General features: G+C 35.4%; 1 protein-coding gene across 1 annotated transcript in view; it reads right to left on the minus strand.

Moving 5' to 3' along the window:
• Nucleotides 1–2,999: 2,999 nt before the first annotated feature.
• The window catches only part of LOC136819516 (kinesin-like protein KIF16B), a 54,584-nt gene continuing 45,266 nt past the window's right edge, over nt 3,000–12,317 (minus strand). Inside the window, exons 27-33 of the mRNA XM_067075749.1 lie at nt 7,267–7,417; nt 6,778–6,914; nt 6,566–6,614; nt 5,981–6,067; nt 5,527–5,706; nt 3,823–3,996; nt 3,000–3,246 (exon numbers count right to left, since the gene is read on the minus strand). Coding sequence (XP_066931850.1) covers nt 3,082–3,246; nt 3,823–3,996; nt 5,527–5,706; nt 5,981–6,067; nt 6,566–6,614; nt 6,778–6,914; nt 7,267–7,417 — 943 coding nt within the window. The 3' untranslated portion in view covers nt 3,000–3,081. The remainder of the gene's footprint in view (nt 3,247–3,822; nt 3,997–5,526; nt 5,707–5,980; nt 6,068–6,565; nt 6,615–6,777; nt 6,915–7,266; nt 7,418–12,317) is intronic.

The raw sequence follows: 12,317 nt of genomic DNA on the forward strand, positions 1-12,317 counted from the left end.
CGAATAACCACAAAAACTTAAGACTTCAGAGTTGTTGTGGGTTGGTCTATTATTTTAAAGGTGTATTTAATAAAGAGGATATTTCATTTTGAAATATGGACTTTTTGTAGTGATTTTGGCACCTCCTCTTTAGGGATTCATTGAAAATAGAATACGAGAGAGTTTATTTTACCCAAACTTTCTAAAAAAATTGTTTTCATCATTCATCAGAAAGATAAATCAAAATGTTGGTATATTATTGGAAAGAAAATACCATTAATGTGTCTCGAAAAAAAAACATAACAATTTTCATTGAAAAGAGGTTTGTGTTCTAGCTAGGATGATAGGGAATTTCGATGGCAAGATACTATGGGGTGGGTGACATTTATGAGATTTTTTTCCTACACTTTGTATTTATTTCCTTTAGATTTCAGATTCAGAACAAATATTGAAATATATGAAGAGATGAAGTGCATCAGTCTAGTATACTTATTGTTTGTCTTTATATACCAAACTGAATCGGTGTACGCTAATAATCGAGACACGGAAGAGTCAAACAATATACGACAACAAATATATAAACGTTTGACAAGCGCAAAGGATTATGGGGAATGTTGTTTAAAGGTTTTGTCGTGTTGTGTTTTACGCATACCCGGACGGAAAAGATCAATTCTTGATACGATGGATAATGAGTGGAGAAAGACAATTAGAAAAGATTTGCCTTCAAAATTCAATATCCTGAGGTCCATACGAAAACGGGAAGACGAAATTGAAGACGCTGGAAAAACCTTTATAAGAAGGACTCGAAAATTTCCAGTGGAAGAAAGACAAAGACAAGAAGGATTGGAATATTTACCCAAATTGAAGAACATCGCACTATTTTTGAAATTGAACCAGTTTGACCATTTTATGAGAAAATCTACTCAAAAATACTTGCATCGAAGGAATGAGATCTTGAAAAGGGAAATTGTAATTTTAGCACAAAGACTGATACGTAAGCTACACAGGAGTTCATAGGCCAAACTTGTATCCAGTCCCTTGGCACGCTTTTCATGATTCTGATAGCGCTGACGATTTTCCATCAGTGAAATCAAAAAGTGATGCAAGTGGTTCTGGATACGCACTTGGTCATAGGCATCTTGTCGTTTGGATAGAGATTTTGAAAATAGAGATATTTTGAGCTTGAAAATAAAAATATCTCTTTTACTTTTGGTATTATACGAAAATAAAAGGTTCCCATATCAATCTTATTCTTATAAAGTCTCTATAAAGGTTTCAAAATTGCCAACATGAAAAATTGACTCACTTCTTCGAAGAGTCTTAAATACTCAAAATTTTGACTGAAATTTTTGGAAAATAGTCTCTTCCTGGTAGACTCTTGACATAAACAAGGCAGAAATTATATCAATGAACTTGACCATATTTAAGGGTACAAAAAACGGGAGAATAGGTTCGAATTATAATTCAAATGTTTTCTTTGATACCAAAATATCGATAAGATTTTAATATAATTTTCTTCATCCATAGAAATAATGAAAAAGAAAGGAAAAATACTTTAAAGAAATAAAAATAGTTGCATATAATCACTGAGGAATAATAAATCACGTTACTTTTCATAATAATGTTATAAAACCATTTTGGCAAAATGTCATGAATAAATAAATTGCACTATAAATTCGATATAAAGGTCATTTCAAGAAGGACGATAAGATAAGTGTCTCTGTTTGACTATAAGTTTCAAGATAAAGGTCGGCACTTTTGTCAAAAGACACGGGTTTGGTAGCTCTGAAAGCTTCATTTGGCTTCTAAGTAATATAAGACAACTCGGGTGCAAGTGGCCCAATACCAACTACTGTAGTAAGTAACTGCGTTTCCGAGATTCCATCTTATTTGAATTAATTGTTTAGCCAAGATTTGGAGCTAAGAGTGAGTAATCTTAGGAGCTTCTTAAAAGGAGAAACTCAAATCAAAAAAAAAATCCTTCTCGCGAGACCTTCATAATTTTCATAAATAACTTTTAAAGAATCTGAAAAAATGACAACTGTTATACACTTACAATAATTTATATCTTCATCTAAAAAATATTATTCCAAATATAGAACATAAAGAAATCCGAAAAAGTCTGGCCTGGTTTGATGGCGCTTATTTAGGTACAAGAACAACTGAATTTGACCTCTAATGCATACTGACATTTCACGCGCTTTTTGCCTCAATTCGAAGACTAAAAGGTGACTTTGTAAATCATTTGCTCGGATTGTTATTTTTTCCTTGGTATTTGAAAACAACTTCAGCTTAAATTTTACTACAAAAAGCTTATATAAATATTATATTTTTTCTCGGTAGCTAAGTTAATTTTCTAATGACAGGAAAGAAATGTGGTACAGTATATAAATTAATTCCTTAACAAATTACTTATTTACAAAATATTAAAATAAAAATGAATTCCAAACAGGGTAAGAAAAACACGAAGTCCTGAGGTACCTAAATCATGAACATATTTACGACGTCCTGAAGCTGACCAATAGTTTTTCAGGTGTGAAGAAGGCTTAACCTAAAGCTGTCCAAACAAAGAATGTTTAGTGAGTCAAAAAGCCTAAAAATCTAAAAAAACAAACAGACAAACAAACAAACTAAAAAAAGCCAAAAATGTTGAAAACAAACAAACGAAAAAGATATGAATATTCTAGAAAAACGGTAACAAAACATTGTAGAAATATTACTTTGTCACCAAAAAATTGATAAAAAGTTCTAAAATTTCATGAATTTAATTCTCTGATACCTTCTTGATTTCTCATTCCGATTAAAGGTATTAATACTCTAACCTTTGAAATTGTGTTTTATTGTGCATTGGTCTTTATGCTATAGGGTAAAGCTACAAAACGGCTAAGGTTTTCAAACTAACACATAGTTTGCAGCTGTTTACCACAAACAATAGAAATAATGGCGATTGGACCAGTTCAAATGTCAGGGCAATCTTGAAAAAGAAAAAATCTCCCATAAAGCATAACGTTGTAACGACGACGAATCCGATTGTTCAAAACTGAAATTCGATTCTAAATGCACCCCCATCAAACATCTTCACGGTTCATAAGACTTCAAGAATCATGGAGAGAAATCTGTTTCATTCTTGGTATATTCGTAAACGCCTTGTTTAAAGAAGGGATGGAAATTTCCGAGATCTTGTTTTGTGAGTTGTCGATCTGTGACTGCGTATATACAGCTCCCGTTCATGTTGGATACAATGGCTAGGAGGGCTGTCAGGTAGGCCTAAAAATACAAGTGATACTTTTTTAGACCTAGCTGGTTAAAGGTTTTATTTTTACATAAGCCTTCCCGTTGACAGTGTCTGCCTATTGTTATATGTGCTGATATAATCAAAAAAAAACTTTTCTTTTCCTCTTCCTGACCAATCTTGCTCCACATCCGTGTCAATTCAATATCAAAAAGCTTGTGAATTAAAATTGATGAGTAAGGAAACATTATCACTATTATTTAAAAACAAAACCTTTAAAATAGAAAAAAAAAACAGTTTGAAGTCAGTTAGGCCTATACAAACAGTACCATGGTTTGTAAGCAGTAAGCAACTTCTAGGTGGCCTCTAGCACTCAACTTCAAAAAGCTTTTTTGTTATTTGGATTTTAAACATTTTTTTTCAAAATGGCGAGCTCGTCAAATGCTCCTAGTCTACTTCACTGGACTCAGCGTCATCAAAAATTATTAGAAAAGCAAAGTTCAGCCAGAAGTAGACTGTAGTCTAGGTGGCCCCGAAGTTTTTCAAGAAAATAAGATGAAGCGTTGATCTCATTCTCATTTTGACTTTATGATGAACCAAAAAAGACAAACCTCAAGTTGTGATCGTCTGACGCGTACAAATCGTTCAGCCTTGTTACCGAAATATCTTCGTGAAGGGAACTCGATATTGGCCACAATGGAATATTGTTGTAACATGGCCCTGTGTAATTCACGGAAACGTCGGTACCGACGGTAAACGGACCAGCAGTCGTCACCAACACTTAACTGTTATGGAAAGAAAAACTTATTTTGATCCCTTATTCTTTCATAGAATTTTCGTCAACCCTATACCCGTGCCCCAGACTTTACAACATTACTGATGGACGCCAAAAGAATTATCTTCCGCCGTCAGTAAATACTTAAAATACGCCACGGGGTTACTTTCTCGTCTTATGAATTCCATCAGGCGATTCAAATCGATCGGAATCGAAAATCGAATCGAATTACACACAATCACACAAGCGATGGAATTGGTTGTCAATCGAACCAATAGAATCTGAAACTCGCACCAGCATTTGATTGCTAACGACTATCAATTCAAATTGATAGTCTAACTTATTATTGGCTCATCGAATGGTTTTGTGTGTGGTATTCTGGTACTTAGGGTGTATTTTGAACCTTCAGTGGAATCAAGATTGTCAAGTTACATTTCTTTTTGGGGTGGGGTGGGGTTGTAGGTGCTGGGGAAATTGAGCAAGTTCCCCAATTAAACTATAGGCGCTGTGCTAAATGATTTCGACAAAGTACTAATCGGGGAAAGATTTAGTCACTTAACGATATATTTTGTCTCACCCCAATCAACTCTCCGGAGTATTAGTCAGTGTCCTAAACAAGGTAACTTTTTCTCTCATGTATCTTGCCCTCTCGCAATTTATTTTCCTCCATAAGGTGATTGGAGGGAAGAAGCATATTTTAGGTCTGCGTAGTAACAAAAAATTAATGTTGGGGAAATGTAGGTATAGCCGTTAACTGGTTAAAACTTTATCAAACCTAGACATCAAAGAGCCACCACGACAAATGAAAACTCTCCCCACCATGATAAGAAAAAAATTATGTAGGTTGTGATAACAGTTTAGAGAGTTATCTTTTAACCATGACTTTCAAAATAGCTCAAAAGATTAAATTTATGAGATATCTGCAGAGGGCGTAATTAGTTGTTGAGAAATGAAAGAAAAAAACCTAGTGTGCCCTTGCGATACAAAAACTTGAAAGGTATTGCTATATCTGCACATCATATCTATATCTATATCTATATCTGCTACACCCGCATTTTCAGGAGTTTGATTTTGATTTGAAATGGATGAAAAACAATCATAGACAAAACTACTTTAAACCCATTAAGTACCATCAGACGTTTATTCGGTCCTGTACCGGCGTGTCTGGACCTAGGGTTGACGCGACTTATGCCGCCTTCGACATAAACCGAATCGAAGGCGACAATTTTCATACTTTGAACAATGGAAATAAAAAGAAATTTGAAAATTTATAAAGGAATGATGATATTTGGAAATTCTGGACCTGGGGTGGGGGCGTGACTAATAACGCCCTGTTATCAGACCCAACCCAAATCGAAAGTGACAAAATCTTGGAACAATTGAAATAAAAACATTTTAAAATCTTGAAAATTTGTAATTAAGTAATGATGAAGTTAACGTGGGCTATACCCCCAATACTATCCGGATTTTTGCAATTTTGATTGATATAGGTAAGTACGGCAACTATAAGGAATGATGTAGTTCAAAGTGAAAAACCTACCTTAACTTCAAACACGTGATACGAGGCACGCCCAAAGCCACGAAGAATGAATCGAGGTAGGGTGACTTTGATTTGATTCTTACGATAAATGCTGACCGATTGCAAAAATCGATTGATGGGCGTTGGGGGCGGTGAAACACGGAAACGGGCGATCTCATCATCTTCTTCTTCTATACCGCTCTACAGGGGTGGAAATTGAGAGAATTGTTGCTTTTATTTATCATACGCTTTCTTTTTAATAATGAAAGCTGTGTGTGTGATCGCATTTGGGTTTACTTTACCATACATACGACATGCGGAGCTCTTAAGCACTTGTTTGTTCGGAAAAAACCTACTTTCGAGAGAGGCAAAGGAACAAACGAACGAACGAACGAACGAACGAACGAACGAACGAACGAACGAACGAACGAACGAACGAACGAACGAACGAACGAACGAAATATCATTTACTCACACTTTCATTGACACGGTATAATAATTGTTTGACCTCGGTGTCCGATAGATCGTCATCCTCACTATTACGTTTGTCCAAATCCAAACTCTGTAAAAAACAAAATGGTAGACAAATTGAAAGAAATCTTAATCTGCTTAAATGATGCCTCTTTTTGACACCCCTTCTTCACACTCCTTCCTCCCCCTAATCCAAACTATAAAAAACGAAATGGTAGACAAATAGAAAGTTTTTAAATTGCAACCAATGAACCTTATAAAGTGGATAAAATCTGATTTTCCTGCTTATTTAAATGACGTAACTATCTTCTTAACACTATCCGATCCCTGAAATAATCCCTGCCCATTAAGGTTTTCACGCTTTTATAAGGTTCGGGAAACACTGAATGTTTGGGTATTTTTCTGAGAACTCAAATACCACACTGCCATATAATTTGACCTCAATAAAAAGGCATTCTGTCCACGCCTAATCTGAGTAAGAGTTTAGAATCCCATCATTCAGTTTTTCGGAAGGTGTCAAAATCGCTGAGGGGACCCATCAAGTTGCGATGTAAGAAGCTTTTTCAATTCAAATTCAAATCGTTCTTACCGTCAGTGAGACATACTTTTCCAATTTTTCTTGAAGGGTGTAGATCTCTCTAAAAATATCAAGCATATTTATTTACAAGTAAAGGTTTCGTAGGCACGGGAAGTCTTGACATTGTAACAACTAGTCAGTAAATGCTGGAGTGTGTTAATATCTATGCGGAATGAAACAGAAGCTTTTTGCAAAAAAGTATTTTAAAGGTCTTTAAAATTTACTTATTAGCGTAAGACAATTTGGTTTTGAGCTCTTCAATTTCACGAGTGGCCACTTCACGTGTCGCCTCAAGTTCTTTTTCTCTGTCCTCAATTTGGCTCTTGATTTTCTGGTATCCCTCTGTTGCACTCTCTTTCGACTGAAAGAACATAGAAAATGAATAAATTTTTTACTGCTTACTTTTTCATGAAGAAGAAATAAGTTTTTTATCATTGTTACATTATCGGGGGGAAAAGACAGCGTCAAAACTATGTCAGGTAAAACGTAATATACCAACAGATTTTTCCGACTTAACAAAAAACTTTCGCCAAATTCACCATATCCCATTTGAGCAAATCATGGCGCTAGTAGAATGATGTCACTTTCCCTCAAAATTACGGTTAAAAAAAAAGATTTAAAGTCACGGGAAAAACACTAATATCTACCATTAGATCAAAAGCTCATTAATTCCGCCCAATTCGGAATCAAATAATTTAGGGTAAAAATATTACCTGTTCTAAGGCTCTCTTCTCTTCAACAATCTTTTCGCGGTCGCTCTGCATACATGTGATGAGATCGAGCTCTCTTTCTTTCAATTGATCAATTTCCGATTGCATCGCTTTCTCCATTATTAGAATTTTCTCGTACATTTCATCTTCGAGTCTAGTGGAAAATAGGATGGTTTTTTGTACAGACTAGTCTCTATTACTCGAATGTCTCCTAAATTCAAACAGGTCTTATTTTCCCTTCGGTTAATAATGTCTTATAAACCTTACTCCATAACTCGAACAGATTTGTGTTCCATGTGCGTGTTCGAGTTATGGAGACTCCACTGTATAAGCAAACAGAAAATCAAAGTCAAGAGTCCATAAGACGTGCTTAGTGTGTAGATTGTGTGCAGGCCAAAAAACAACAAACAATCCCGTCTGACCTGAGCGAGCGTCGAAAGCCTTTTCAAAGTCTCGCAAATCAAAGTTCAGATATGAGGAGCCAATTGTACAAACCAATGACCTTTATAAACCCTGGACTAAACTATATTCGCATTCATTGATGTGACGAGCTTTTCTGAAAGTGGTACCCGCAAAAACTCCGATCAAAAATTTTCAAGATAACAGGAACAGGATTACGAAGTTTCTATGGCAACCAAATTAAAAAGATCATTCTCATCCTTCATAAAAGTGTAGCGCAAATTCTCGACTTTTTTATTCATTGTGACAATTCTCGAGCTTTATTTATAGAGTAGGGTCAATAAAAACGCCGTGCGAAGAAGAAGAAGCTGTCTTATTGGGCAGAATCCATTCCTGACCCAAGTGAAGAGGTTTTATTTTGCTTCTATACAAATTAGCCCTGAGTTTCTTCTTTTCATTATTGTAAAATATCCTTTCGATAGCTACAAGCAAGCAACAAACTTCTTTCCTGCGAGAATTGATATTAGCAAAAAATACCTGTGTTATATTTATCACAAATCAGGGTTGAAAATTAGACAACTTTGTAAATCACATCAAGATGTCAAAGAAATTGATATCAAAACAAAGTTTTGGAGGATGTATGCTTAAAATGGATTAAAATTCTTTTATTATTGGCTGACAAGCTTTTTAACACCGACATTAAAATTTTTTATTAAAAAGGACCTTGAGCTGCAGTCGTGACCCGAATTTGCCTGAGTGACCCCTTCCCGGAAAGCTGAGAAAAATAAAGACTGATGGCTTTAAGCTGTTAGTTCCGTGTTTACCAAATCTGCTCACCATCTTCTTGAATATTTTTCTCTCCCTGTCATCAAGCTATGAAAAGACTTGCTTCTTAGTTGTAAAATTTTGCAAAAATGCGAATAGTATAACCAGTATAATTTTGTACGAAAAGCGGGAATCATGTTTCGAGCCCTGCGTGACTACTAGAATGGAACAAAGAAAGAACTTTTTTTATTGGACGAAGTCTGGTCAACATTGCTCACTGTAATACTACAGTACTATCTTGTTTACAATTTAACAGATGAAATGCAAAGAATTTCTGAATTGCTATCAAAACAACAAACTCAAACCTTTACAAGAGACTTTTCTTGTGAAGGAACCTTGCCTATACTTGTGAGAAAACAATAAGGAGGGAAAGAAAACCGTTAGAACAAAAGTTTAAGAGAAGCTTTTAGGTGTGTGAAATTACTCTACCCTGTCTCTGCTTTGTACCCAGAAATACTTTTCGGGGAGGATAGGAAAAAAACAAAAACGGAAAATTAAAATGAAATGAAGAGTTTATTAGATTTCAAAGATATTAAAAACGGTCATACAATTTCTAATTATGACAAATAAATGGACGATTTTCAATTGACACAATTTGGCACAGTTTATATCAACAAAGCATTCTTATTGACTTTTTTAAATAATTTCAAACTATTGTTTTCATCTATTTTGTTAATCTATTTATAGGTGGCAGAGTAGCATTTCAATTAGACATGGCTTCCATACGCTTTCGGTTGAAATATTGTCTTGTATTTTTGTTCGGTCTAAAAACCGCAATGTAACATTTGTGCCCGTACAATAATAACACGATAATGGTACAATTAATTACGACAACAATTAATCGAGCAAATTCTTCATCCACTTGGTCCAAGAATGCGGTGATGGGGAACGAAATCAAGAAGTTAATGGTGGCGATGAGAATAGAGTAGACCAGGGACATTGCGTTGTTCATTGGCCCTGGTAGATGGCGTCCACGGTAAGCTTGGATCAAGCATAACATTTGTAAGAATGTGATGAAGGAGATTAAAACATTCTGGTGGTATCCAGTGTTACAGTAATGGATGCGAAGCATATTTTCGTCCTCCAGGAATGTGGAAACTTCAGGTGATTGTTGAGTGAAAGTGATCACTGAGATGGCATTGGAGATCAACAGAAAAATAAAAATGGTGAACATTTGCGAAGCAGATGTCAAGCGGATTTCCTTACGCGATAAACGAACACTGGATCGGAAAGCAGTCAAAAGCTTTGTTGATTTGGTGTAAACAAAAGCCACATTGATAACGTACAGAATGCTGATGATGAGGTTTCTTGCAATGCATTTGGCAACGCTGACTTTCTGTGCAAGATTGAGAAACAACAATGAACTAACAAGCAATATCATGTTGGTAAGGTGCAACATCGATAACATCTTATCAGAGGACCTGACAACCGGAGTATCGCGTTTGATACAAAACACAACCAATATGAACTTAGTCACCAGCAATGAGAGCGCGCCGGAACAAACGATAAGGTAGAATTGAAGAGAAGTGAAAGTAATGTCCACATTTGAATATGGGTCAATGCATTCTGTCCTTTGACCGTTATCGATAGTATAAGGCTCTGTATTACATTTGGTGCATTTGGTGTCACCAGGAAAAGGTTTTATATGATTGACCGGACACAGAATACATTTAAATCCATACATTTGGTCATAGAGTTTGCTTTCGATCAATCCGTAAACTTGGTGATAGCCAGGAGGGCAATAAAGTCTTTGGCATTTTTTCTCTTCCATTTGAACATTTTGGAGAAATATTTTGGATCGGTTCATGTAATTAAGATGGTGGGTGAAAACTCTCTCTTCCGGGGGTTCATCATGGTAAAATGGGATTATAAATGAATGACCAACATGATTCAATATATAATCGACGGTTCGTTGGAGTGACTCAATTTCCCCATATCTGAGCCTATTTTCATAGATTGTGTCTTGCCACCGTTGAATGGCATTGAAATATACTTGGAACGAGCTTGTACTCTCTTGAAAATTGGTCAGCCAGGGCAATTTTTCACGACCATTTTCCTCCTTATACGTACCTATCTCAAATAGTGTAGGATTTAAATGAGGAAAAATGATCGGGTTTTGTCTGTAATTTTCCAGAAAGAACCCTTCGAAATACAACTCAAACATGCTAGACAAAAATTCAACTCTCCCATAAAATATAATCACAGTCGAATTAGTGACAGCTCTTTGGAAATATGATTTCATATTCTTTATAATAGGGTTGTCTCTAGAGTAATCGAAGCCCACCAAGTTCAGCACTTTACTTTTCAGACAAAATGTGTTTGATCCCTTCAGAACGTCAATAGTACGATCAAAATAGGTTTCCCAGTAATCTACTTTTACTTCATAGTCATCAAATTTGAGTAGAAGAACATCATACCACTTGAAACGATCTAATAAGTTTTTGAGCTCCATAACTTGATCATCCACCGATTTGACAGTCAGACCTTCATCACAGCTTCTCAGACCACAGACTTTAAAAACATTGGTAAAACTGAAATAATGTTGGATTATCTTAGACATTGAGTCAGGCACGAGAGCTAGGATGTAACCAATATTGCTATTCCGCCATACTTGTTTTCCTGTCTGTTGGTTAGTTTGTGGTTGAAAGAAATAATCTTCTTGGAGCAACAAATCGATCATGGTTCTTTGAAGAACTTCTGTATCATTACAAATATCTTCAATTTCTCGATGTTTCGTCTGAAATTGACCGTCCAGAGAGTATGAAGATGATTTAATGGATTTGATATTCCAGGCCTCTTGTTAGCTGCTGTTTGGAAGCTTGCGTTACGGCAGGTGGAATAGATAGTGACGGTATGGTAGTTACTCATGGGTTGGTAAATGTGAAAGTCTCTTCCAAAAGCTTCGGAGTCTTGAAGTTGACCGATGATAACCAAGATGAGCAGTAAGGATGAAGTTGAACAACAATGTTCTTTCCTCGCCATTTTAATATTCGACATTTTCTAAAAATCTTAGGTAACAAGTAAAAGAGTGAAGGAGGATTTAAAATATTTCACGGGTTTAGAAATATACGTAAAATAATGCGGGAAAAATGTATATCAATCAAGATTTTTCGTAAAGGTTAAATGAAAATCTAAGCTCAGGAAAAAATTTCACATCCTTTTGAGAGCCGCAGTGGAACTAAAAATTCCTGAAGGTTGGTTCTCTTATATTGTCATTTAGGCCCAGATACGATCTCAATGACTTCTATATAAAAACGAAACAGGCGTCAAATAAGTAGCGTTATAGGAAAATGATAAAATCAAAAAAAAAGTATCATTGGTGGGCCTGCGGAGAGCACTACTTTATCAATGGGTTAGTGTAATAAATAAAGTTTCAGACACCGGTAGTAAATGCTTCCTTATTGGAAAGAGCAAGAAATATTCATCAAACTATTGTCATATTTTAATACTTTATGCATTACTTTTTATAAAAGGTTATCTGAATTCAAAATATACATCGACGCTTTTCCTTTTTAAATAAAATACACACCCAAGATGAAAATCAAATCACTGCAACCCTGCCCCTCTAGGACGGGACCACAGTTTTTCGAAACCTGATAGTTTTGAGTTAGGGAAACTTGTACTATAAGTTTTCCAGCTGTTAAATCAAACAACCCGAACTTCTTCAAATCAAAAAGTATCCAAAGAAAAGTTTAAGAGAAGCTTTTAGGTGTTTTTTCTCAAGAAATTACTCTACCCTGTCTCTGCTTTGTACCCAGAAATACTTTTCGGGAAGGATAAGAAAAAAACAAAAACGGTAAATTAAAACGAAATGAAGTGTTTATTAGATT

Source organism: Clytia hemisphaerica, unplaced genomic scaffold (genome assembly GCF_902728285.1).
Source record: "Clytia hemisphaerica strain Z4C2 unplaced genomic scaffold, Clytia hemisphaerica genome assembly, whole genome shotgun sequence".
Taxonomy (NCBI): domain Eukaryota; kingdom Metazoa; phylum Cnidaria; class Hydrozoa; order Leptothecata; family Clytiidae; genus Clytia; species Clytia hemisphaerica.